Consider the following 27462-nt stretch of genomic DNA (forward strand, 5'->3'; position numbering starts at 1 on the left):
TAAAGTTTTGCAGCCAGATCTGCCATTACAAAGCTCTGCGGATTTTGACGGAAATATAGAAAATATACTCGCTACGTCGTTAGTCGAGTGGTCGCAAGTGCGATTGTCGGACAAGAGGTCTCGGTCCGATTCCCTGGTCAAGCAAAGTATTACTGGGCTGTTTTCGGTTACTCGAAAATTTCTCAGGAAGAAAATTTCTCAGGAGTCTAGAATTGTAGCCTAATATGGCAAGAGGCTCACCCCCTCTTACATGGGACTTATAAGTTACTAGCGGACCCGACAGACGTTGTCCTGTCTACACGTTAATTTGAAAATTTTATTCTTTTTTTAATAAGCTAAAACATTCTGGACCTTTTTGATGAAAATTATTATTCAAATATCTAACGTCATTAATATTTGACACTGCGATGGTAGCGCCGTCCGTCGGATCCGATGTAAAACATTCCAAAATCAACAACTACTAATAAATTAAAAATTAATTAAAAAAACATTGTCCAGCGGACAAAATTGTGAATCTAAACCATTCTCAGATCCTCTTGAACACACACAAAAAGTTTCATCAAAATCCGTCTAGTCGTTTAAGAGGAGTTCAGTGACATACACACGTACAGAAGAATTATATATATAAAGATAATAAAAACCAAACATTTTTGTATTCTCTTTATTTATTTGAACACGTTAACATAGAAATTTAAAAAAACAATAGTACTTAAATTAATAAACCTATCATTATTTGATAGATTTGACAGGTTCTGCTTTATTTACACATAAAACAAAAAACACAACTAAACTAAATTAAATTAATTTCTACATTCAGGTGTATCCCGCAACTCACGGCAATAACATTTGGGAACACATATAAAGTTGTACAGTTTGTAGAATCCTTCTTTGCAACCACATCCTGGTTCACAGGGTTCAGGAGCGGTGCAGTTCGGTATCAGACTCCCCATTGCATCGCAGCTCTCTTCTATGCAAGGGTTTTTGCAATCCTTGTACTCCTCGCCTTCACCACAAGCCGGTCCTAGAAATACCACATAATGTTTGTAAGATGAACAATTAAGTATTGCCACGATAAATTCAAGGTCAAAATATTTAGCTTGTTTTGTATCTTATATTGATCACTCAATAAACATGCCTATTATTTTGTTGAATAAAGCACAAAATTTCCTGTACCTACATAGTCTACATTATTTTGGCATACCCGTTAGGAGATAAAAGACGTGACGTTTTTTATTTTATTTTTTATATTTTGGCATCTTATGAGAGTTCTTTTTAGCCTTTTTTTAAGTATAGAATTGATATAAATAAAATTAGCATTCCAAACAACTCGACTATATTGTAACTTCCCGAAAAAATTTTTGTCACGTTCATTAATTTGAATGTCAAGTAGGAAAATCAGAAGTAAGCACTCGTTTTAAAATGAAACAGAATACTTACCACATTCTTCTTCTGATATACACTCGCCACCTGGGGTCTTCCTGTAGTAGCCCTCATTACAGACACATCTTCCTATACAGGGTGTAACAACAGCTGGACAACTTATACCAATTTTGCGAGTTTCACAGGTCTTCTCTGGTGGACAATCATGGGTACAACTTTCGTAATATTCGTTTGTACCACAAGCTGGAAAAAGAAAACATTTATTTATTATAAACAAAATTAAACATAGTGTCACTGACAATTTCCTTAAGTTAATCATAAAAATGGATTCAGTCGCAGATTATATATTATTAAAGAACAACGCACATAGTTCAATATATTTCAATTTTAAAATTCCTAGATTTTCTAAGACTTACGACTATAAAATCAACGATATAAAAAATACATCACAAAAACTCACATTTACGAGGGTAATATCGATCGTCACCCAATAGCCCCAATCCCAGCTGTCCCACAGCTAGTCCCACACAACACACAGACAGCAGTACCACACACCTCCACATGTTGCCGGCTCCTCGAGTATTGACGTGCGGAGCCTGTGTCTGTTCATATAACCTGTTCTAATACCGAGGTTTGTTGATTCTGACGTCATCACAGTTGAAAACATCTGAAGTTGTACGCTTGTCAATGTTTAGTTTAGTAGAGACGTCCTTCTAATTCTAGGTACCGTAGGTAATTATTTACGGAAACAGAGATCGACAGCCGTGCGAAATATCTTTTTTATTTTTGTCAGTCTCACTAGACAGATCACCGGATGGTATGCAATCGACGCCTATGGAGAAGAATTACAAGCACGTTGCTTGCCTCGTGAATTATAAGCCGGTAAACGAACAGACGGATCACCTGATGGTAAGCAACCGCCGCCACTCATGGACACCCAAAAGACCAGACGCGTTACAAGTGCGTTGCCGGCCTTTTGGGGGTTAGGAATTTAAAGATTGTTGGTGAATCGAGGTTTGGAAAGATTGGGAAGGGGGGTAATTGGGCCTCCGGTAACCTCACTCACACAACGAAACATTGTTTCACGTCGGTTTTCTGTGAGGCCGTGATAGCTGGTCCATTCGTGCTAAAGCATGGCTCTCCCATACTTCATATACTTTACTTAAGTTGACATCATAGGAGTTAAACATACAATCGGTCACAAAACCCGTATTATAGTATCATACCATAAAGTATGTATCGTACATTTATGTAAATATTCATAGGCTTGTATATTTAAACAAACGTTACATAGAAACAACATGTTTAAATGCTAATAGTAGAGGTGTTAATTTATTGTTCAACAAATAGGCTAAGGTAATTTCCCTAGGCTGGGTTCGCGTTCGGAGCTGCGAACTGTCTAGCGGGATGCCGGGGCTCCGGCTCGAAAAACAGGGGGTGTTTTTAGTCATAGTAAGAGTCTGAAACTCCTTGTTTAGATTAGATATCTATAATATAACTTCCAGGCTGATGGAAAATGGATTAAATTATTTTTTTTATTTAGCAATATTATATGTATACTTAACATTAAAACCATTTTCAAATGTTGTAAGATATTTTGGTGTTCTGCAGTCCTAAATTCTAGACCTACCTTCTCCAGGCAAAAGGGCTACCGCTATGTACCTATATGTGATTCCGCCTCTATTTATAAAGAAATGTCTATAAAACATATAATAGTAATTATAATTCATACATAGGTACATATAAACAACAGCTTCCAAGCTTCAGTGTATCATAACACAGTGTGTTGTGAACATGTATCTCGTGTTAATCATCTGCCTTGCAGCATCAGTTGTGGCTCAAGACGAGTTCTTGTACACACCTAAGGTTCGGAATATTGGTAAGCATATTATGTATTTTTATTGTGATTTGATCCATATAAATTATGTACGCTAAGATTTGAACTTCACATCATCATCAGCCTATAAGCGGCCACTGCTGACCAAAGGCTTCCCTTCTCACAGAAGAGGTTTGAGCATTAATCACCACGTTTGCTCAATGCGCGTTGGCATAAACATAATTACATATTAAACAATAAAAGGTATAAACAAAATCAGTTGCCAAACAATAATGCCTTGCCCGAGAACCGATCTCGGATTCCCGAGAAATCGATCTATAACCAAAAGTATTTATTAAGTACCTATTCAAGGAAATTATTGAGACTATGGAAAAATGTATGAATCAAATCAAAATGTTTATTTGTAGAACATAAGAACAATAAAACATCAACATGAAATGATAAAACATCACGCTACATCCAATAGAAGTCAAGTAAAGCGGGTGAAACCGCGCGGAAGTAACTAGTGCAGTTATACATTTATTTATTTTGATTTTTATCACCCAAAAGCTGTGAATCAGAGCATTAGATAACAATTGATTCATTGAATCGTTAAGCTGTAGGTAACATGATATTATTATGATAATAATCATCGACGCATATTATAAAACAGCATAATAAATTGCAATTATTGTTTTCATGATACGCCCCCTATTTAGAAACAAGGACACATTACATAAGTGGCAGACAATAGGATTTTTGTAGATGGATAGGAGGATAGATAGGAGTAAAGGGTTTAGGGCTCCAGCTCGAAGCAGGAGTATGATCGGGGTGGTTTTTAGTCAGTAAGGGTCTGCCACTTTCTTTCGCCTCTCGAAAGGCGGGATAAGGCATGCGGTAATTTTTCACCCGGGTAATTAAATAAGGTAAGAATTCTAAACACCCATACTAACTAACACGTCTTTATCTCTAAAAGTTAGGTGCCCTACTTGCAAAATAATAGATTGATTATGCACCTCCGACTAAGAATTTCCCGTTCAAATGATCTGTATTATTTTTATAATAATTAGGTACCTACCTACCTAATTATATTTAGTTATACTTTGTTATATTATAGACGAGTTCGCTAGTACGAAACACGTGGTTTATTGCGTGAGCGCACCTAATGGGGAAGTACCTTCTAATTTAACCGAGCATGTTTGTGACGTCTATTTATAAAAAAAACTAAAGAAAAACTTGTTCTCTTGATCCATTTGTCGTGTACAAATGAGAATGAGATTAGTTATGAGTCTATTTATTTGTATCTTCTATTTACTTGCTATAGCGGATTAAGTATTGGTATATTAAGACACTTAGTTGTAGTCCACCAAAAATCACGCTTTTTATTTCTTGAAGCGGTAGGGTGACACACATCATATGTTACCTAAATGATGATGAATGTTATTCATATTTTTGAGCTGATTTGGAGCGACACTATTGCTCACCACATACTGTTACAAGTTTCAAGCCTCCAATGTTCAAGCACAGGCATTTCGCTAATCCCGAAGGCCCGATACGAGAATAGAATTCGGCAATCGGAATGAAATAATCGATCATCAATAATTTTCTCTTTTCTAATTTTATTTTCAGAATGTGGAGCTAACGAAGTGTACGAGTGTATATATTCTTGTCCCCCTCAACCAATATGTAACACCAGATATGAGAACGTGACCTGTTTGACGACGGTAGGAGAAAACTGCTCGCACTGGTGTATCTGCGTGCCCGGTTACATTAGAACCACTCTGGGAGGTGAATGTGTACCAGAGAGCTATTGTGGTAAGTGCCAATAAATACCTCATCATCATACATAGGTACATACCTACATACATACGTCACGTCTTTAATCCCCGAAGGGGTAGGCAGAGGTGCACATTATGGCACGTAATGCCACTGTGTACACCCACTCTTCACAATTTATGTTGTAAGTCCCATGTTATAGGTGGTGAGCCTATTGCCATATACCGGGCACGTTTAGAGACTCCGTGCTACTACTGAGAAATTTTCGGAAAACTGAAAAAAGCCCAGTAATAACTCGCCCGACCCGGGAATCGAACCCGAGACCCTTACCCGGCAGTCTCGCTTGCAACGACTCGGCCAATGAGGGGGTATTCAAATGATTCTTCCATTCTCCTAAGGTGAGACGAGAGAGAGAATATCAGACTCTTACTGGATAAAAACTGGGTTAGTTTTTCTATTCCTACTCCTGCTCGAAGCCCCGCTAACCCGCTAGGTCGCCCGCAGCACCGGGAGGTCTTTAAACTTGAGACCATCACCATAGACAATTGTAATAGGCGAAAAAAAAACAAGAGATGAATTACTTACCTTACCTACATTAGTTTTAGCTGGAAGAAATTGTTGCTTGCCGTAAAGCCACATCCTTAAAGAGCCGGAAAATGTTATTTACCTACGTTAAAAATGGATCAACCTACCTATTATACCTAAATATTTGATCTACCAATCTGCTTATCTATTCCCAGACTCGTGTGGCCTACACGAATACTACGCATGTGGTCCCCCCTGTGACACAATGTGCCCCACCTTGTATAACGGTACTGACTGCAACTATACCGAGTGCATGACTTCGTGCTACTGTGAAAATGGATACGCGAGAAGCGATTCTGGAAGATGTGTACTTTTTGAGCATTGTCGTAAGTACCTACTCACCTTTACCTTTTTTTGATGATGGGTGTAACTGCGGTAGCCACATTGCTTTTGGAAAAAAAGACTACATAGTGCGGGATTCTTTCGTAGGTACTTCTATAATTACCTACCTACTGCTCCTGTAAAGGCCACCGCATCCCTCTGAATAGACCAACCCCGCCTCGCAGAGCATCATGGGCTTATAATAAAAATAATCTCCGAAATCTTTAATTGATTTTCTCCGAGTTTGTTTCGGCATTTCTTCTCATAGTAGTCAGGAAATGCCGGTTTCATCAAGTTATATAAGAGATTGACGTGTAAAAGAGTTACATTGTAACCTATTTGCAAAATAAATATCATTTATCCTTTATCAAAACGTTTCTTTATTTTCAGCGCGTCCATACTGTTCAGAGTTTGAAGTAGCTACGAATTGTGAGCGTGTTTGCTTGAACGAAACCTGTGCCGGAATTGGGGGTCCAAACACATGCATTGAGGGACCCTGCGCACCGGGGTGCGATTGCAAACCTGGATTTTATAGGGAAGAGGAACGTGGACCGTGCATACCACTGTGTGAATGTCCAGAGAAAAGAAATTCAGACGAATGTTTGAATCAAACAGGAGAATTTTGATGATGTTTTAGAATGACCTACTACTTTAATTATCTAAGTTCCTACTACTTACCTATATTTTAATCAATTTCAACTTAATTTTGTAAACAAACTTTAAACCGTTTTTAAATTTATGTAAATTCTTTTTTTTTTAATATGTAAAGTCTTTTGTGGTAATACTGGTAGTTTATCATTTACTCAAAAATGTTTTGAATTTAGAATTAAAGGCACAGATAGTATAAATTAGTACCTACCTTCTTATTAGGTACTTATATGCACCTCTGGCCTCTCCTTTCAAGGAATAAAGAGTAGTATTATCAGTAGTAGTTATTATTCCACTTATCAATTAATTAATTAGATGCTACAAACTAATGTCTGGTTTGCTATGATATTAGTTACTATAATAAATAAACTGTTACATGCCTATTAGGTCGATTGTTATCTGCATGATAATACATAGTATAATGCATATTGCACATGACACATCCTGTCTACCTGTAGATACATGCGTTACATGACCTATGTACAATAACTTTTTTATAATTTTATGTTAGTATTAACTAATTAGGTAATTTGTAGATTTTGGTACAAATCAAACCACTACAATATTGTAAAACAAAGTATATAATTTATGTAATACTTACAAACTAAAATATTAATAAATAATTAAAAAAAAACCTTTTATTTAACAGTAGAAATGTGATAATACTTCTTGTCATCTTCACTGATACTGTTAGGAGCACCTGACAAAGGATCTCTGCCATCATGGGACTTAGGGAATGCAATCACTTCTCTAATAGATTCCGCATTACATGCCAATGTGACCAATCTATCAATACCTAACGCAATCCCAGCATGTGGTGGACACCCACACCTTAACGCATTCAAGAAATGTGATAACTTCAAATGATCAATGTCCAAAATCTTCAACAGCTTTTCTTGTAACTCCGCATTGTGAACACGGACGGACCCACCTCCAATTTCATTGCCATTCATAACAATGTCATATGCTAAGGATCTTACTTTTAGTGGTTCAGAGTCTAATAAATGCATATCTTCAGGATGAGGTGACGTAAAGGGATGATGGCATGTCTCTAAACCGTTTTCTCCTTTCACAAATAATGGGAAATCTATGACCCATAATGGTTCTACATTTTCTTTTACTTGAAGCATATTCTTTGATTTTAATAATGAAGCTATCATTAGTCTTATTTCTCCTAAACAAACGCAGGCATTCTCATCTTCACCTAAAACTATTATTGCTGCATCATTCCCTATTACACTTTGTATTCTTGGTCCAATCTCTGTTCCCAATTCCTTTTCAATATTTTCATTTAATACCACTTTACAAGTATATTTCTTGGCAAACTCTCTAATTTTCTCTTTGTATTTTGTTGTTAATTTTCCAATTTCTTTAGTATAAGGAAGTGCATATGCACCAAACTCTTCCTCATTCGATTTTTCTGGGAATAAATTCTTTATATTTATGAACTTCAAGTCAAAGGTTAAATTTGGTTTATCTGAACCATAATTTGATAATGCATCTTTGTAAGTCATTCTTCTGAAAGGTGGCTTTGGTAGTTGTTTGACAAAAGTCTCATAAAGTAAGTGTTCAATCATAGTTAAGACTCCGTCTAAGTTAGTAAAGGATAGCTCAATATCTAATTGTGTGAACTCTGGCTGTCTATCTGGCCTAGTGGTCTCATCTCTGTAACATCTAGCCACTTGGAAATATCTATCAATACCACCTGACATGAGCATTTGCTTGAACTGTTGTGGACTTTGGACTAAAGAATAGAACAATCCCTCATGGTGTGTGGGCACTACAAACTCTCTCGCACCGCCAGGAGTCCTACAGAACAATGTAGGAGTCTCAACTTCAACAAACCCATGGTTTTCAATCAGAAATCTCCTCATGTTATGTAACATGTGTGAACGGACTCTCAAATTATTCTGCATTTCAGGAAACCTCAAGTCTATGTACCTGTGCTGCAATCTAAGCTGTTCTTTAGGTTTTTGGTAATCTCTCAGATTAAAAGGAAGCTTGTCCACAGTATTGAGTACTTCTAACTTGTTCATGACAACTTCTATTTCACCAGTGGCCATAGTTCTATTGATCATGTCTTTAGGTCTTAGTGAAACAGTCCCTTCTATCTTTACAACTGTTTCTAAAGGTATATCAGAAAAGTTTATACTATCATCGTTCACTATGCATTGTGTGAGGCCGTATGCGTCCCTTAGCAGAAGGAATTTTGATAATCTAGAGAATTGGATCCAACCACAAAGAGTGACTTTCTGTCCTTCATTTTCTGGCCTTAGTTCTCCACAAGTATGTGTTCTATATGTGAAAGTATTACAATTCTGATCATCAACTACTGTTTTCACGACTTGTTTAGTCTCATGAATACTTTTTTTCGGCAAAATCGAAGAATTATAGGTTATGTTTTTATCTTGAAGTAAACTATTACTGAAACTTGCAATAGTCTTCTGCTGGCGTAATAGGTGCTTGGTCTGACGGCAACACGATGAAACCGAGAAGTATTTTAAACATCTTCTATTTAAATTCATGTTTCTAGCCAACATTTTCAAGTTTTAATAGTTTTATCTTTAATGTTATAAAATTATACCAAACACTTGTGCTTCCTGTATTTTAATGATTTTGTAAAACACATTACTTAATATTCTCTCTAAAATCAACTGTATCTAAGCTGATCTATTATAATTTGTTAAAAAATTAAATTGTTTACAACTTTCAGACAATCGGCTTGCAAATCCATCAGATTTGACGTTTGTACGTAGGTTGAAACGTCAACTGTTAAACATTAACATTTCTGAGCTGTATTGAAACAATGCCTTTTTAGTTCGTGATCAATTCACGCACTTCATAAAAATCCTCAATTCATGATTGGAACGTGGCCACGACGACAACAAACTACATCAAACAAAAAGAAGTCAACACAAGTGCGAGTGTATGGGAGTTAAGCGAATAAAGTATGTAGATGTATTGTAGCGACAGACGATCACTCGTGCTACTCGCGGACAGCTCGCGAGCTGTACATTCGCGGCATATTCGCCAGATGTGGACGCATCCTAATCCTAATGTTGCGTTAATTATTTCATCGTGGAGATATTTGTTTTTTGAAATATTTGAACAATCGCGGCAACATCTTTTCGATTCAAATTAAATTGCGCGGGCCGTCACCGCGCCTCTGTTTTCGAAGGCCGGTCTATTTGATTTTATGCATAAGATCCTGCGGCCACCGCCTCGCTGCCCGCAAGATTCGAGGCAGCGGCTTAACTCTTGCAACTCGGCAGTAAATACTAATTACACAAAATGCCCATTTGAGTTTCTTGATCGAGAATAGTATTTACATCGATATCTGCTTGGGTAATCTCTCGTTTAATAAATCAAGGACCTTTCGTCTGCGGGTATATGAGACAACAATAGAATACACATTGTTGTCTCGCACTGATCAGCGCTTCAGCATACGACGGGTTAAAACTATCGTTTATGTTGCAACCTTACTATCGTTTATGTTGTAACTTGATCAGGCATATATGACTCTGGTATCGAACCGGTATCAGTCCCATTTGAGACTGGCCACTAATATTACCCTTTATGAGGCAAAGGGAATATTTTTACCACCATGTTTACTTCAACGAAAAGTTCAGTGAATATTACAAAACGCATATTAAACCATAAAATGTTTTACTTTAATGTTATGCCTTATAAAGGATTAAGGGTTTCTTATAATAGAATAATTGAAAGACAGTACATATATTATTTAAAGATTTATTAATTCTAAAAAAAATACATAAAATCTGTACTCAATAGTAACATTGTGATAGTGTCAAGGCAGTGCTTTCACTCTGAATATACTAGGATATAAGCACAAGGAAGCACTGCATAGGCTGCTTTACCGCGGTAAATAATAGCCTAACTAAAACTATCAAATTATCACAAAAATAAGTACTTATTTAAGGAAACAAAATGGAAACTACGGGTACCTACTAATTGCTTAAATTCCGAACACCCAATTTAAAATTCAATTTAAAGTAATTAACGGTTATGGAATTTAGGCAGTTAGCAACATACATGTTACAATAATGCAATTGAATAGAAAATCCAAAAATTACAAAAATCAAGAACTGAATATTATACTTGTCAGAGTAACTACTGCGATTGCGCGTCGGACATAAATAGGTCAAAGAAATAAACTTACAAAACTTAGTCAATGGAGTGATTATGTCACAAATGAAGTTACAAAAGAGTCGCTTAGCCTAAAAATACTAAAAATGCTTTAACGCCAACAACAAAAACAAAAATAAACTTCAAAATGCATCTTAACTGCACAACCATCAGATTGCCGTTAAGATTTGAACATCACAACAAAGTTTACAAAAGAATTTCTGCTTTATTTACTCAGAAATAAAGAATAAAATTCGAAGAATCAAAAACCTAAGTAATATAATTGAAAGAAATCAAACGCTGCGCCAGATGGGCATTGTGACAGGCATTGGTCTTGGGTACAAGGTTGGTGGTGGGTTTATGTAGTCATAGGGCAGGTTCACACAGCTTGGCATCGGAGACATGATGGTAGGGTAGACTGGTGCTAGTGGTGGGGGCGGCATGGACTGCTGAATGAGATCTGCTTTCAACATCTGAAATTTAGAAATAGTAGGTTAAAATAAGTTCATGACTTGACCAAAGACAAAGATAGGGAGACCCATTCAGAGCTTTCATGAAAACATAAGCTAAAAAAGGGAATACAAGTCACAAAATTGGCTATATAATACACCATAAAAATAAATATGAGGGTAGGCAGAAAAGCAAGAGAGCAACCCCATTACAATGCTTTAACTTCCTCACACAGGTCTTAGTTTCATAATGTCATACTGTCATGTCAATGATCACATTTCAAGCATTAAAGACACTTCAAAAACATACCTTTATTACTTGAAGAGCACTGTCAGCAGCCTCAATTTGTGCCTGTTGCATCGATATGCAGGGTCTTGTGGCGAGTGGTCCAAGTCTTCGCGGTATACTCAGTAAGGGCATACCAATATGTGGGATCTCCACTCTTCCTATCCAAATCTCAGCACCTGTGGGGTCCAAGTACTTCTGGTAATTGTAGACTGGAGGCGCCCACATGTACCTGTAATACATAAATGTTGAATCAAGAATTAATATTTATTGAAATCTCATTTTGGTAAACTGATATTAAAAATAGTACTTGGTTATTTTTTCGTTATTAAATAAAATTATTTTATTAAATGAGTTTAGGGGCAGGCCTTTGTCAGCAGTGGAAGTCTTCTAGCCCTTGACGATGATGATTGAATTAAACATATTGCATTTTAATTAATTATGCTAAAAATTAATAAATACCTTTTGCACATAGAATCAAGCTTAGCTGGTGCCAAGGGATATTGTTCCTTGATTTTGGTCATCTGAGGGTAGGCAGAACAATTCATCTCCGAAGGTGATCCACATGAAGACTCGCCTGCACAAGCTGAACCAATTCCTTCATCATCCTTTGGAGACGACATGTATTCTTTCTTCTCAAGCTGTTGTTTGTGCAACCAAAGTGTTTGAGACAGGTTGAAACTGTTGTTGAACTTCGCATTACCTCTGTTCAATTTCTGAATGCGGTAGATCTCCCGAACAACTGGTTTCGCCCATCGTATTTCAATATTGCTGCCATCAATATCAGCATTTTGCAACTTTCTCATTGCCAACTCAGCATGTTCACGGTGGTGGAAATGTATGAAAGCGTAGTCATAGATCTTTTTCACTCGCTCAATTTGATTATTGATGGCTGCTTCAAACACTGCCTGGATAGTTTCAGGTGTAGTCTTTATTTGGAAGTTCCTTACATAGAGCACCTTTACCTGCAAAAGTATGCAGGTTTAATAAATCAAAATGTTCAATGGACTGTTTTAGTTCTATGCAATGGCTTAAGAACAATAATTGAAAAGATAGCAAGAGCTTTGTGACAAGGCAAAAGGGTTCAAATTCACTTGGCAGCATTGTGATATGAGCAATTTGATAATGATAACGTCGCACTTTGATATCTAAACAAAATCGCAGTGCCATAGTTGTGACTAGGTACCAGAAGATAAACTTCGCGTTTTAAAAGCTTTGTTTCTAATTAGCAACATGGCAGGTGTAATACAATCTGTAGGACAGCTGTTAAACACGAGGCAGGTTTAAGAAACGTAAATATTTATACGTAATAATAGCAAAGAGACCTCTCCTATGTAGCAGGTGCATGTAGGGCAAAAGGCTGTGGCAAACATCGCATAGCAACACATTAGAACTTACTCACCCTTTGCATCTGCTCATCGTCGATGTCAGGCTCCGGTTCTGCCCAGTCTACCATCACCTCCTGATCCCATATCTTCACGCAGCCAGGAACAAGTGCTCGGCGCGCCATCGCCGCAGCCCTGTGGGAAGTGAACTCCACAAACGCGAATCCCCGGTTAAGTCTCTTGTCATAGCAATTCTTATACAGAATCAAGTCAACGATCCCAGCCACACGCTTCGAAAGCTCTTCGAAAACTTCCTCCTTAGTTTTGGTCTTGGGTATATTGCCGACAAACAGGCGACAGTTGTCCACTGATTTTACGACGCCAATGTGTCGCCGTGGTCGTATTTCATAGCCATTTAATTCTTTCACAGCCCTCGAGGCTTCGGACCTTGTAGAATAAGTTACGAAGGCGTAGCCTCGGTTGGAGCCGGAGAAATCCATCATTAGTCGCATTTCATAGATCTTACCCACTTTAGAGAACACTGGTACCAGTTCGTCTTCGAAGATTTCTCTGGGAAGTTTCCCGATGAAGATTTCGCAGCCCTTTTGCGGTGGGGGCCCGACCCAGTCCGGGGGTGGACCAAACTTGCGCTGCCCATTGTGCTGCACCAGTGGATACCCAGTTTCTTGCATCAGGTCCAAGAGTTTCCGCGTCATACACTCTCCTTGTTCTACCATTTTGATGTGATTATTATTAACAATCAACAACTAATACACACTGCTAATCGACTGCTGGCGAAAAAGCGGCAAATCAAAGTGGCGGTCCCCTTTATAGTTTCGCCGACAAACATCGGGCGGCGGCTGTGACGTCACCAACGATTCGAATTTACCGCTGATGTTGTGTATGTTTGTTGTATTAAATCATCTGAAAATAAATGCTTAAATCATATAAATTAATGCTGATTTTAGAGTATATTGCTGTTTATTTATTACTTTATTTAAAACAATTTAAGTGAATAAAGTATTTTTATTGAGATTTCATAGTCGGTAACTCAGAAGGATAGAGTAGGTAGTTAGGTATATTTAGAAGTTCCGTTTTTGATTTGCTTAATAAAACAATTCAAAATTAAAACAAATGAATAAGTATTCAAACTGATATAAAAATCAAACAAGTTATATTGATGGGATTATATTTTATTATAAAAAGTTGTTTTTTTAAAGACGAGTTTCTTTGTAAACATTTTTTGAAAGTAATTATTACTTTTAATTAATTTATGATTGTTTTACTTTAGTATTAAATATGAATATAGTTGTTAGTACAGTATTTCACTATAAGAAATAGGTTTTAAATAAATTATTGAGTAAATAATACATTAAAAGTATTTTCAATCATGATTTGTCGTTACTCATCCTTTATTAATATTTTTGATTATTTCGTACGAGATACTCAAAACAAAATTATTCTCTGTGATATAACTACAAATAAAACTTTAATTTACATGTTATCGTTACAATTAATAAATTAAAATAAAAGAAGTATTGATAAATGTATGTTTACAGTAAAAGTTACAGAGTTGTATCAATAGATGGCGCAGATGTACATTTTCATGTTAAAGTGTTTGGGATTCCCCTTACAAGTAACACTGCTAAAGTTATGATCATTTTAGTTTTAGTAATATATGGTTTAAAATATGTATTAGTTTTTTATACTTATTATCGACTTCCTTGTTTCCCTACTTGTTTCAATAATTGGTTGGTAAAAATGAAGATTTTCAGTTGAGGTCCAAGGGAAGGTTACGTTTTGTTTATGAGTGGGGAGAGTATAAAACGAATCAAAGTTTAGGGAGTGGGAGCAAATAAATGACGTATTTGCTACTATTTCCCACTCCTAAACTTTGATTAGTTTTATCAAAGTATTGTTATCTTCACAGAATAGAGAAGAAGAGATAGAAATAGTATACCGCTTGTGTTAGTATCAGAACCAGCGTGGCAATTTTTCTGAAGCCACGCCCAAATTAACACATCTCCAGGATAATCATAATATGTCACACTACCAAAATCTTTCTGTGACTGGTCCGTGTTAAATAGCCTTTAAATCAGCCGTCACCACTTTGAAAAAAACACATTAATTACATATTAATAGAGTTGACTCTTGTCTACTAATTTTAAAATAAAGAATCTTCTTTTTCAATGCATCATAATTTCACTAACAAGTTCTGCTACTCGACGCTAGATGTCACTATCATAAATGCATTCAATTACGCTGTATTGCTATCATGTTAAGGTTGACATTTGTTTAACGAGCTACTTTATCGCTTGTATTTTCTCTAGTGATGTTCCGATATCGAAAGCTTACTTATCGATATAATTAAAATGTTCAACACATTTTAATACTCGTATACATTATAATATTTTATCAGATTTCTATAGGAATAAACATCTTTTCTTGTAAAACTGTAAATATATATTTTTTTCTTTTCTAAACTTTAATTTTAAAGAGATAATAATTGAAGGATTTAGATTTGTTAGTACACAGAATAATAAAGTAAGTATACAAGTATTTGAAGTAAGCAGCGTCCTCTGATGAACTAATGTAGAAAAGGTGTACTAGTTTCAAGTCACATCGGGCGCAGCAAACTGAAACTGGACTGAAAAAGAAGTACTTAGTATCTATCTATCTATCTATCATTATCATCATCAATAGCCTATAAGTGGCGACTGCTGACCAAAGGCCTCTTCACGCACGGAGAAAGTTTGAGCATTGATTACCACGCTTGCCAAATGCGGGTTGTCGATTTCAAACTTATAATAGGTAATTAGAAAATAATAAGCCCAGGTTTCCTCACGATGTTTTCCTTCACCATTTGTCAGTGGTGTCTTAATGATCTTAGTTAAGTACATATAACTCGGAAAGAGTCACATGCCGTTCGTAGTATTCTAACAAAATTTGTATTGCAAAAATAAAAAATCATATTTTATATATAAAGTATTTTTTATTACGGTCGTATGTTACAAAAAATAGAAAATAAAACTGAACATTAAACAAACATAACGTGATTAGGTATTTCTGCCTGCACAATCTAGAAATTTAACTGATTATTTATAGTCAAAAATTGCGCATTTTTTTTCGGTTATACTCATAATATAATATCTTGTTGTACAACATGGTCCAAACAAATTGTACTAGTTAGTGGCAGGAAACCAATTTTGTCTTCCAGTCATCTCGATCCATTTTCCTTTTATTTCTGGATCCTTCGGAAATCTAAAACAACATAATTAATGTTTAATAGTTACTTATTATCCATTTTTTTTGTATTTTTCTATATTCGTTATAAACAGTTTTAATTATATCGACAGCTTGTTATCGATAATGTCAATCCCTAAACGAGTAGCAAAATTTTAGATGTCACGAATGAAATCTTCTAGAACATCAGGTTTGCGTTTGAAAGAAAGTAGACCCTATCATCTTACACATAAACTTATATTTAGTTTGTAGATTTAAAAAAATATATGTCACTAGTTTCAAGCCAAATATAAATTAAAATAAAATAAAATAGCACTTACCGATGATACGATATACCACTACAAGGCACATTTTTGTCATGGCTTTCATCTTTTCACTATAAAATAGCACATTTCGTCATTTTTATATTTTTTTTCGATTTTTGACGGTTTTTTCCAAGTCTAGTTGACGTTATACAGTCCAACGAAGACTGATATGCGTACAAACGCCTAAATGACAAACATAAGCATATCTGTACTTATCAGGGGCTACGCGTGCCCCGCCTACATACTACTTCTACTTCTTTTTCTCTGTTCTGTGGTTATCTTCAAGACAATAGTGCTGGTTTTTACCCAACAAAGCAGTGAACATACTTGAATACTACAATAACTCATTTTAAAACTTAAAACTAAAATTATCACAATCAAATAATACACTAAAAGCAGATCTTTGAGATACAATATTAACTTAGGAATGATCTACATTACATGAGCAGACCAATTTAAACCTTATGTTATACAGCATTAAACTCGAAATTTGAATAACGATGAGTAGACGGTGAAGCAATGTTTACAATTCTGATCTACATTACATGAGCACACTAATTAATAGAATTTAAACCTTATTTCATACAGCATTAAATTCAAACATTTCAATAACGACGAGTGAACTGTGAATTATTTTTCATAATAAGTAACATATGAAGAAATGCAATTTAAACCTTATATCAAATCAGAAATTAGGTAAAACATCGAGCAATAACGAAAATATTATACAAGACAAAAACAGTGAAGCAAAAATGTTTCTACTTTTACATGAGCACACTAATTAATGGAATTTAAACCTTACGTCAAACAGAAATAAAGTCAAAATACAAGCAACCCCGAAAAATTAGTTGTAACAGCAAACCATTTACGATGCAAAAAAACTTGAACCTTATTTATTTACCAGTAAGTGCTAAAATTGATCAACTGGTGTCAATACAAATTCTAAGTCACGTATGCGAGGCTGAATACATTACAATATATACACAAACACTTCATTTTACTATCACAAGCAACTTATATCTATAAATATTTACAGTAGAATATTCTTATTAAAAAAAAATGGAATGATTTTACAGGGACGCATAGGCACTCGATTATCAACTCTGAATGTAATACAATAAAGTCGAATTTCAATTAACACACTGAATACAATGTTTTTTTTAAGTCAGCCGGAAAATACTAAATTATGCTTAGTTATGTAAGAAAAATGTAAATAAAACTTAATACAAGACCAAGATTTTTGTTTAAGTCTTTTAAGATCTTTTTCTAGTACCTATTTCCCTTAGTCAAACAAAAATGGTTCTTAAAAACTAAAAATGAGCTTAAAATAATGTCTATTGATACTATGTATAATACAAATATCTGACATGGAATAATAAAAGTCGGCAAAAAGCTGCGTCAACATAAGATAAGAAAACTTTCTTTTACTACTGCACTCAGAGACATTTAATGATTACTTAAATTATTCCTTAGTAACGATTTTGTATCGAAAACAATTGCTAAGGACTGGGTTAAGTAACCATTAAATTTAATGACTCTCAGTACGACGTTAAGTCGATACATAGTCCATTTAATAGTATGAAAACTAGACATATCAGATTATAAGTTTACATACATAAATATATTTTTAAGCATTTTTATACATAGAAACATGATTTATAGCATACAAAAATAAAAATTTGAGCTCCAAATTGTCTGATTAATCAACTTCAGTTACCCACAATTTGAATCAAAGCCCAATAAAAATACACGACATAATTATATCCGAATACTCAAACACTACTCAATTTTAAAACGCTCTCAAAACTAGTTCTGTCCCTATCAATTCTTTATAAAATGACAGAGATAGCATGATATTTAAGTACAACTTAAAATTGAGTAGCATTTCAGTATTCGGGCGATAATCTCACAAAACCAAATCTCCTACATTTACAAACATTAAAACAACTTAAAAAGAATACATTTTACATTTCAGAATTTTGATCTAAGCCCTTATTATCGTAGCCACGTGACGTAGTGACGGAGGCGCCATCTGTGTCGAAACTAGCGTCAGTGTCAACCTCCACGACCCACGGCTGTATCTCCGCGGAACAGAAGAGGCCGTATACTATCGCTCCTATCAGATAGATGGCGCTGGATATAAAGAACACTATGCGCCATTGGTCTGCTGACTGAAAAAAGAAAAGAGCATTGTTAGGATAAATAAGAACATTGTTTTCAATGTGATAAATCAATTTCCCTCCTCCTTGCGTCGTTTATTCTCAATGCTGAGGGTCGGGACCCCGTCGAATAAATACTAAGAAATTAACAAAAGAGGTCGTAACGTATATTATGTATTCTACTTTTGTATGTGATAAACCAGAATCGCTTTTTAGGTACCTAACAACGTTACTAGGCTATTATTCATAGATGTATCTATAGTAACTTTTTTTTGAGAGGGGAAAATCATCCAGTTACTTCTCCCGCCTTCGGCGAGGCAAGAGGGAGTATCAGGCTCTTACGCCAGAACCCGCTAGGTAGTCCGCAGCTCCGGATCAGGTATCAGCCCTACCGGGCCCCATCTGTGATGGTCTGATTAGGCAACTCGACTAGTTTCAAGTCATGCTAAGGGCTCATAGTGATAAGCAGCATCGTGCGATCAACTCGCGCGAAGCGTCGTGCAGGCATTGAATTTCTTACTTGTATTCCAAACAACTTGGTTAACTGTGCTTGCGTCTGTTAATTAGTGTAATAATACATGTATGCAATAACAAAAGACCTGTACCTTGTCGGTGACGATGGCGCCGGCGAGCGGCGGCGAGATGATGCCGGGCAGCGTGGCCACCGTGTTGGACAGACCCATCAGGACGCTCGCGTGCGGCGGCGCGATGTCCAGGTGGTTCACGCTGGAATATAGCACATATTGTATTGGTGACAGAGTCCATTCTTGTGTACAGTATTTACAATAATTGACATGAATACTTGTGTGAAACAAAATTAAGAATTAAGCTTTAAAATTAAGTGTGGGAGAGCCATGTTTCGGCACGAATGGGCCGGCTAGACAAATGATGATACCACAGCATGTCAGAAAACCGACCTGAAATAACGCTTGCGTTGTGTGAGTGAGATACCGGAGACCCAATTACCCCCCTTCCCAATCCCTGATACCCAAACAATCCTTAAATTGCTAATCCCCAAAAGACCGACAGCACACCGGGCGGCGGCGATTGCTTACCATCAGGTGATCCGTCTGCTCGTTTACCGGTATGTTTGTTTACCTGAATCCAGACCAGGCGAATCCTCCGAGTCCGACAGCGATAGTAAGGAACACGACACAACCAGTCACTGACGTGGAATACGCTGCCGCCACCATGAACACCGTCTGTAATAGTTAGGTAGTGAAATCAGTAAGCATTAAGTATTAATTGTAATTATGTGATTGCGTACGGTGACAACAGATTAGCATACATTCAGTTGAAATGACCTGTCACCACACCTTGTGACGTAAGTTATTTTAAAGTTTTTCATAAAAAACCTTACCCCACATTAGGAATTTCTCCTGTGTCACGGGTGCGTTTACAAACATACAAATTCACATGCACATGACACCCAGACCCGAAACAACAATTTGTGGATCACACAAAGAGTTACTCCGTGCGGTAATCGAACCCGCTACACGTTACACGGCAGCCAGTTGTTACAGACTGCTGTAATAGCTAGGTAATGAAATCAATCAATATTTACTGGTGGTAGGTTTCGACCGACGGCTTGTGACCACCCACTGGGTAAAGACGTACCGCCAAGCGGCCTTGCGTGTTCCGGTACGATACCCAGTGTAGCCGATTTAAAGGGGATGGGTCAAAGTGGCGGTCCCAATGTCTGCAGACCGGCCAGACTCGCGTTGCTCATGACGCATCGGGAGACTAGTCGCGGAGGGTAGCGGGATCCGAGGCACGGTGCACCGCTGGCCGACCGCAGTTAGTTGGGGGCCCAAGTAATGTGTTAGCCACATGTGAAAGGCTGCCCCGCCAACTGGCGAAAAATCCCGGAATGCGCTATCGTGCTGGTTGGCGACCAGGCGAGAGGGCCCGATGGACATTTCCGGGGGGCTCGGGCGTCCCCGCAGTCTCCAGACTAGTACCCCAATGATGACGGCTTGCCAATGCGTGACTGTGGTAGCGGTATAGGACTCCATTTTACTTCCTTCCCCTTCCCTAACTCACTCAACAACATGCCAAGGTCAAAAAAGAAAAGAGCAAAACAGCGGCTGCACTCCCTCTCACTTAAAGTGCACCTTAGTAACATACGAGGTCTGCACACAAATCTCGCAGCAGTCCACTTTCATCTTGAGACTGAAAAACCTTCTCTCTTTTTTATCTCAGAGACGCAAATTAAAAGTCCGTCAGACGTATCGTACCTATCATACCCAGGGTTTACCCTGGAGCACAATTTTAAACCGCACGCAGGTGTGTGTTTTTACGCTCGGGACGATATATGCTATCGACGTCTCCGCGACCTTGAGGATTCCAGATTCTCAACGCTTTGGGCTCTAGTGGACACAGGCATGGATAAAATTATCTATGCATGTGTTTACCGTTCGCACAGTGGGGATCAGGAGACGACCAGGCTCACACAGTACCTCAGTGAGGCGGCAGATGCGGCTCAGCAGAGGTACCCTTCCGCTCAATTGGTGTTACTGGGGGATTTTAATGCCCACCATCAGGAGTGGCTCTTCCCATACCAGTTCACAGACCACGCTGGCCGAGAGATGCGAAAGCTTTCGCTTACGCTAAATCTTACCCAGCTGGTCCAGGGAGCTACGAGGGTGCCGGATGTTGAATCGCACACAGCCAATTGCTTGGACCTTCTGCTGACAACAGATCCAGACCGCTACTCAGTGTCGATATCATCACCGTTAGGTAGTTCCGACCACTGTCTGGTGAAATCAGTATCAGTCTACTCTCCGCCCGATCCCTGCCCCAGAGGCACCAGGCGGGTATGGCGATATAGGTCAGCAGACTGGGACGGCATGCGATCGTTCTTCGCTTGTTATCCTTGGCAGCCTACTTGCTTTTCTTCAAATGATCCATCGTCGTGCGCAGGTGCTGTGACGGATGTGCTGCGGCGGGGGATGGAGTACTACATCCCATTCTCTGACGTAGCAGTGTCTGACCAAGCTCGCCCTTGGTTTGGTCCGGAATGTGTTCGCGCTAACGCGCTTATGCAAGCGGCATACCGGGCATGGGCCGACGCTCGTATACACAAGGCGAGCGACGTGAGTCAAAAGAAGAGGGCTTTCAATAGTGCTGCCAAGTCCTGCAAAAAGGTGATGAGGAGGTCTCGGTTCGACCACATTAGCCACATCGGGAACAAACTAGCCTCATACCCTGCCGGTAGTAAGGCGTTTTGGACCCTGGCTAAGTCGGTTGAATCGAACTTCTGCCGTCCTCACTACCGCCGCTGATTAAACCCGATGGGTCGCTGCACATACTCACTACCGCCGCTGATTAAACATACTGCCGAAGAGAAGGCAAATTTGTTTGCTTCCCTCTTTGCAGAATCTTCGCGTCTAGATCCTGGTGACGCGCGACCCCCAGCCTGTCCTGATGGATGTGGGTCGAGTATGTTGGATATTCGCATCCATCAGAAGGACGTCCGTAGGGTGTTGCGTAACCTGGACGTGAACAAGGCGAGCGGTCCGGATGGGATACCAGCGATTGTTTTGCGGACATGTGCGCCTGAACTGTCTCCGATCCTGACACGCCTGTTTAGGCTATCTCTTGAGGCTGGTAAGGTGCCGAAGGTATGGAAGCTGGCTAACGTACAGCCCGTTCCCAAAAAGGGTAGTCGTGCTGACCCAGCCAACTATAGACCAATTTCAGTAACGTCCATTCTATGTAAGACAATGGAACGTGTACTGAATACTAAACTCCTGGCATACCTAGAAACTAACGACATCTTAAGTGACCGACAATACGGCTTTCGCCGAAACCGGTCAACTGGAGATCTTCTAGCGTATGCCACCTACATCTGGAGTGAGGCCATTGAGAGGCACGGGGAGGCGCTTGCCGTTTCCCTCGACATCTCGAAGGCTTTTGATAGGGTCTGGCATCATAGCCTTGTTGGTAGGCTTCCCTCCTTCGGCCTGCCTGCTGGTCTGTGTGCTTGGATAGCAGACTTCCTGAGCGACCGATCCATCCAAGTGGTCATCAATGGCTGCTCGTCCGATGAAATGGCTATCAATGCCGGAGTTCCTCAGGGGTCAGTGCTCTCGGCTACATTGTTCTTGTTGCACATAAATGATCTGCTTAAGCCCGGTACCTTTGGGTATGCAGACGACAGTACTGTTGCTGAGAGATACACGTCCAGCGCACGAGCTAGTGGGTCACAAATCCAGTCTCTTCGAGAGGCTATGGTGGGGCGCTTGAACTCTTCCTTGGAGGCGGTATCCGCATGGGGCAATGCCAATTTGGTTGAGTTCAATGCTGCTAAGACCCAGGCGTGTCTATTTTCCGCTAAAAGGAGCCAATTCAGCCCTGCTCCTACTTTCCGAGGTGCAGCCGTGCCAATAACCGGCCGTCTGGATATTCTTGGTGTTACGCTAACGTCTACCCTCAACTTTGGGCCATTCATTGAAGCAAAAGCCCATCTTGCTGCAAAAAAACTGGGAATCCTCGCAAAGGTCAGACAATACTTCACGCAGGAACAGCTGCTCAAACTTTATCAGGCGCAAGTTCGATCATGCATGGAGTATTGCTCTCATCTTTGGGACGGATCAGCCCGATACCAGCTTGATGCACTCGAGGCAATCGAGAGACGAGCCAAGAGGATCATTGGCAATGACGCGCTTGTTGAGTCGAAACTCCAAAGTCTGGAGCACCGACGCCGAGTGGCTAGCCTGTCGGTTTTCTATCGGCTGCATTTCGGGGAGTGTGCGTCGGAATTGCACAATCTAATTCCGCCTAGCCCGTTCCATCATCGGACAACCAGACGTACGGCAACGCGTCATCGTTACATGGTGGATATCCCATCTATACGCACAAAACGTTTTGGGAGTACATTCATTATACGTACAGCTAAGGAATGGAATTCCCTGCCGGAGTCTGTGTTTCCCGAGAGCTACAACCCTGGAATATTTAAATCAAGAGTGAATAGGTTACTTCTAGGTAAGCGCGCTCCATCGTCGACCGCATCGTCGCTTCCCATCAGGTGAGATAGTGGTCAAGCGTGAACCTATAGTTAATAAAAAAAAAAAAAAAAAAAAAAAATCAGTAAGTTTGCTCAGTAATCATTTGGTAATAATTGTATTTATATGATTGCGTATGGTGACAATAGATTAGCATACATTAGATTGCTACGACCAGTCACCACACCTTGTCACGTAGGTGTTGTATTGGTACTAGCCGACTAGGGAACTATACATTTGATAGAAATTTAATCAGAATTCATCAAGTCACAGTAGATTTGAAAAAAAAAAATACCAGTTTGGGTAAGCCATTCGGCACGAATGGGCCGGCTCGATCGGAGCGATACTACGTCCTCACAGAAAATCGACGTGAAACAAAGCTTGCGTTGTTTCGTTGTGTGAGTGACGTTCCGGAGGCCCAATTACTCCCCCTCCTCAATTTTCCTAATCCCCGATTCCCCAACAACCCTTAAATTCCTAACCTCCAAAAGGCCAGCAACGCACTTCTAACGCCTCTGGTGTTTCAAGTGTCCATGGGCGACGATGATTGCTTATCATCAGGTGATCCGTCTGCTAGTTTTGTCAGCTTATACCACAAAAAAGCATAGATCTGCAAATAAAATAGCAACCAACCTGAGACAGAAAAGCCCCGCAGTTGAACAGCTTCCTAATATTGGTCCTGGACATCATCCCTCGCCGCAGCATCCAGTCGGCGATGTGTCCCGCCACCTGTAGTACTATCGCCATCGCCAAGTATGGGACGGCAGATAGCCAACCAGTCTGTGATGTCTCGAACTTGAATACGTCTGAAAAATATAGAAGGAAGGTAATAAAGTACACCTGATATATCAATTCGATTAAAATACTAAATTAACACAATCAATGCACTAAAATGTGTAATTATATACAAATTGATTCATAAATAATATTGAATACGCATTCATTACAATGGGTATTTTTTTTCAAATAAATTCTGTGTGGTGCGTTTACAAAAATATAAGTTAACATGGACATGATACTCAGACCCGAAACAACAATTTGTGGTTCACACAAAGAGTTGCTACGTACGGGAATCGAACCCACTTTGCGTGGCAGACAAGTAATTCGAATAATTCACAATTATAATTAAGTAACAACGACCTTATTACTATCACCATAGAAATCAAAATGGTTACCTTGCATGAACGTAGGTAGAAAAGTGAGCAAAGTGTAGAAGCCCCAGTTTTCACTGAAATGTGCCATGACTATGGCCCACACTGGCGCAGACTTGAGCATGGAGCCCCACGGGTGACGGATCTTTGACCCTTCCACTGCTTGAGTTCCTCGTGAATCCTGGAATGTTGTTGAATTAATTCAAGTTGATTATTTACGTCAATAAACCTAGTCTGTACGAGTTTGGTTTACGTTTAAAGTAATCGAAACTGGATCGCGTTCGGCGCTCTGATTGGTCGGCTTGAATAACATTTCGAAAGCAATCTCGGGTACTGACTGAATTAAGGGTACTGTTCGTTCCTAGTAAGAATAAACGATATTCTATAACATATACCACTTTAAGGGTATTTTAAACTATGGTAAGCGGTAACCATAGTCTAATTACAAGTATGACGAATGTGTTGTCAACTATGACAACGCAACTTAATTTTATCAGAGATGATTTGAATAACAAATTATTCTGTATTGGATGTGAAAGATTTGACACTGCAATATTATTATTAACAATTTGTTGTATAGGTACCTGAATATACTTGAGTTCAGCGGGTGATATGTGAGGATCTTTCTCGGGAGACTCTTTCACCACCAGCCACCATATCGTAGTCCAAATCAAACCGGATAGACCTGTGATGGTAACACAACATTTTTATACGAAATAAGTACATTAATGGCCTTCGAATGGAAGATGTGCTGATTAACGACCAATTTTAATAACCTATTTTATTAAGTTTGCTAGAGATAGGAGTTTTACATAATTAAACTCCATATAATCCAATATTAATTATGTAAAACTAACGATACATTTTAAAAGAAATTGTAAGTAGAGTATTATAATAAATGATTCTATTCTTTCTATTCTTTTTCTATTATTAGTGACTGTACTGAATAAATTATGTATGGCGCTTGTAGTGGCAAATTTCACCAAAGTTGGCGCATTTAATAAGGATTATAAAATGGTATAGCACTTTGCAAATTATTTCTTAAATTCGACACAAAAAAAGATTTTTCAACGAAACTCCGTTTCGATGAATTTATTTGAACTTACTAAAAATTCTTCTAGTGTACTCAAATCATATGTTATAACCTCGTATGCACTAGACAGCACTTTGCACGCTATTTGTTATCATCATGTTGAAAATCAGCGAGGATCTCTTGTCAAACAATATTGTCTGTTTACCCGTGATTTCGCTTGCAGCATTCGTCGGCAATACAGTCACTTATTCAGTGCAGTCACTTAAAGTAAGGTGAAAATTTTATTCAGAGTATTTGGTTCCTCTAAAACTAACAATGTTTTCCAATCTAAAGCATTTGGCTAAGAATTTATGATTCCATATTACTGGAGCACTATTCAGGATAATGTAAGGAAGACTGCAGACGAAAAAATAAAGATTTGTAGCAACAAGAGTCAAAAGACTGGCACAGGGTGTACTTTTTCGTGGATAACACATAAGTCACTGTAATTTAAAAACTGTAGGACTTAGAATTTTTTTTATATTTTTCTGATAACATTTGGAACCTTGCCGATCATCTGGTGCCCGTTGGACGTCGATTTCAGGGACACCCTGTATACATATTTGTATAATTAGGTAGTACCCTTGGTCAAAAAGAAATGAATACAACAATAAAATATTAAAAAATAATCACACTCTCATTCATAAATTTGATGAACTACTTAATTTTCGATTTTTTCTAGCTAATTTTCTAGAAATAAGTCTGCTATTTGACGTAAAAATCTGATGACGTCATAATAGAGTATTTCATACAAAGTTCATAGAAAATATTGTTTTTGACGTTTCGAAAAAAGTATTTAATTTGACTAGTAGGAAACTAGCCTATTACTTACCAAAGACATAGAAGATACCAGGCCAGCCGGTATAATGCGCCAGTAACGAACAGATGGGCATGGACACGACGGTGCCCGCGTAGCTGCCGCTGAACGCGAACGTGGCGAGCCGCGCGCGCTCCGGGCCCGGCGCCCAGCGGGACCATACCGCGTGGATACACGGGTATGTCACACCCTGAGGACATTGATAAATTATGTTGATAATAATCATGATTTGGTTAAAACTGATCTTTGGTCACATACATAATGATAAAAATGTAAGTTCCACCATTTGAGTTGCGCGTTGTAATGTCTCTGCATTGCTCTCACATAATATATTATGTACAATTACTGTTTGGAAAAATGTGTTACAGAAATTGTTATAATGTATTTTTTAAAAGAAGTAACAAATGGAGTTTCTTGTTCGTTCTTCTCTATTCGAAGCTACATTTGAAACGAGCATCTAGTTTCACTGACGGACAGACTGACAGACTTTTTTTTGTTGTAGTAGTGTGTTGTAGTTGACATTTTAAAAGTACCAATTTATGATTTAATTGGAATAAATGATTTGACTTTGACTTTAAGTTTATGTAGAGGTCTAGAGTAGATAATATTTCATTAAAGGTTTTCATGATTAAAACCTCGTCCCCACTAGGAACATATTTTGTCGAGGGACATGCGTCCCCAGAGACACGTCCCAGAAAGACAAGAAAAAAGCTATACAATAGTAAGTTAATAAATAATAAGTAAGTATATAAATAAATAAATTACCTCAAAGAATCCTTCGACGACTCTGACTGCAATCAGCAGGCCGGTGCTGGTGTGTGCCAGCGGCGGAGTGAACAATGTCAGGAGAGATGTTGCTCCGATGCCTATCGCAAACACCCTGGAAAGTGGAGGCGACATTTGTTATTATATTATTTAGTAATAAAGAAATTAAAGATGTCAGTCGAATTTAATACAACCGATTAAGATTCAATGCT

The 27462-nt window shown here is 38.4% G+C and overlaps 5 protein-coding genes across 7 annotated transcripts in view; 1 reads left to right on the top strand and 4 right to left on the bottom strand.

Moving 5' to 3' along the window:
- Window positions 1–645: 645 nt before the first annotated feature.
- On the bottom strand, window positions 646–2006 carry LOC118282205 (inducible metalloproteinase inhibitor protein). Its single transcript, XM_035603166.2, has 3 exons — window positions 1841–2006; window positions 1438–1623; window positions 646–1021 (listed from the first exon to the last, which is right to left on the bottom strand). Exons 1-3 carry the CDS (start codon window positions 1941–1943, stop codon window positions 801–803), a joined length of 510 nt encoding a protein of 169 aa, XP_035459059.2. The 5' UTR covers window positions 1944–2006; the 3' UTR covers window positions 646–800.
- Window positions 2007–3127: 1121 nt separating this feature from the next.
- On the top strand, window positions 3128–6957 carry LOC118262038 (inducible metalloproteinase inhibitor protein-like). Its single transcript, XM_035573137.2, has 4 exons — window positions 3128–3259; window positions 4826–5011; window positions 5713–5883; window positions 6269–6957. The coding sequence occupies exons 1-4, from the start codon at window positions 3175–3177 to the stop codon at window positions 6502–6504; spliced, it is 678 nt and encodes a 225-aa protein (XP_035429030.2). The 5' UTR covers window positions 3128–3174; the 3' UTR covers window positions 6505–6957.
- A 132-nt stretch (window positions 6958–7089) lies between these two features.
- Window positions 7090–9264, bottom strand: LOC118261871 (aspartate--tRNA ligase, mitochondrial). Its single transcript, XM_035572886.2, has one exon. The coding sequence runs from the start codon at window positions 9064–9066 to the stop codon at window positions 7165–7167; it is 1902 nt and encodes a 633-aa protein (XP_035428779.2). The 5' UTR covers window positions 9067–9264; the 3' UTR covers window positions 7090–7164.
- A 996-nt stretch (window positions 9265–10260) lies between these two features.
- Window positions 10261–13588, bottom strand: LOC118262086 (probable RNA-binding protein 46). Of its 2 annotated transcripts, none has more exons than XM_035573203.2 (4): window positions 12810–13588; window positions 11870–12366; window positions 11432–11639; window positions 10261–11145 (listed from the first exon to the last, which is right to left on the bottom strand). In XM_035573203.2, exons 1-4 carry the CDS (start codon window positions 13467–13469, stop codon window positions 10966–10968), a joined length of 1545 nt encoding a protein of 514 aa, XP_035429096.2. In that variant the 5' UTR covers window positions 13470–13588; the 3' UTR covers window positions 10261–10965. The 2 variants fall into 2 exon arrangements, with proteins under 2 accessions (XP_035429096.2, XP_035429095.2); XM_035573202.2 differs by having other exon boundaries at window positions 11870–12372; window positions 12810–13585.
- Window positions 13589–17331: 3743 nt separating this feature from the next.
- The window catches only part of LOC118282223 (vesicular glutamate transporter 1), a 50202-nt gene continuing 40071 nt past the window's right edge, over window positions 17332–27462 (bottom strand). For both annotated transcript variants that reach the window (XM_035603191.2, XM_035603190.2), the window contains exons 4-11: window positions 27251–27365; window positions 26501–26675; window positions 25181–25281; window positions 24621–24777; window positions 24079–24251; window positions 19538–19641; window positions 19045–19165; window positions 17332–18451 (exon numbers count right to left, since the gene is read on the bottom strand). In XM_035603191.2, coding sequence (XP_035459084.1) covers window positions 18245–18451; window positions 19045–19165; window positions 19538–19641; window positions 24079–24251; window positions 24621–24777; window positions 25181–25281; window positions 26501–26675; window positions 27251–27365 — 1153 coding nt within the window. In that variant the 3' untranslated portion in view covers window positions 17332–18244. The remainder of the gene's footprint in view (window positions 18452–19044; window positions 19166–19537; window positions 19642–24078; window positions 24252–24620; window positions 24778–25180; window positions 25282–26500; window positions 26676–27250; window positions 27366–27462) is intronic.

The sequence above is a fragment of the Spodoptera frugiperda genome, chromosome 20 (genome assembly GCF_023101765.2).
Source record: "Spodoptera frugiperda isolate SF20-4 chromosome 20, AGI-APGP_CSIRO_Sfru_2.0, whole genome shotgun sequence".
NCBI lineage: Eukaryota > Metazoa > Arthropoda > Insecta > Lepidoptera > Noctuidae > Spodoptera > Spodoptera frugiperda.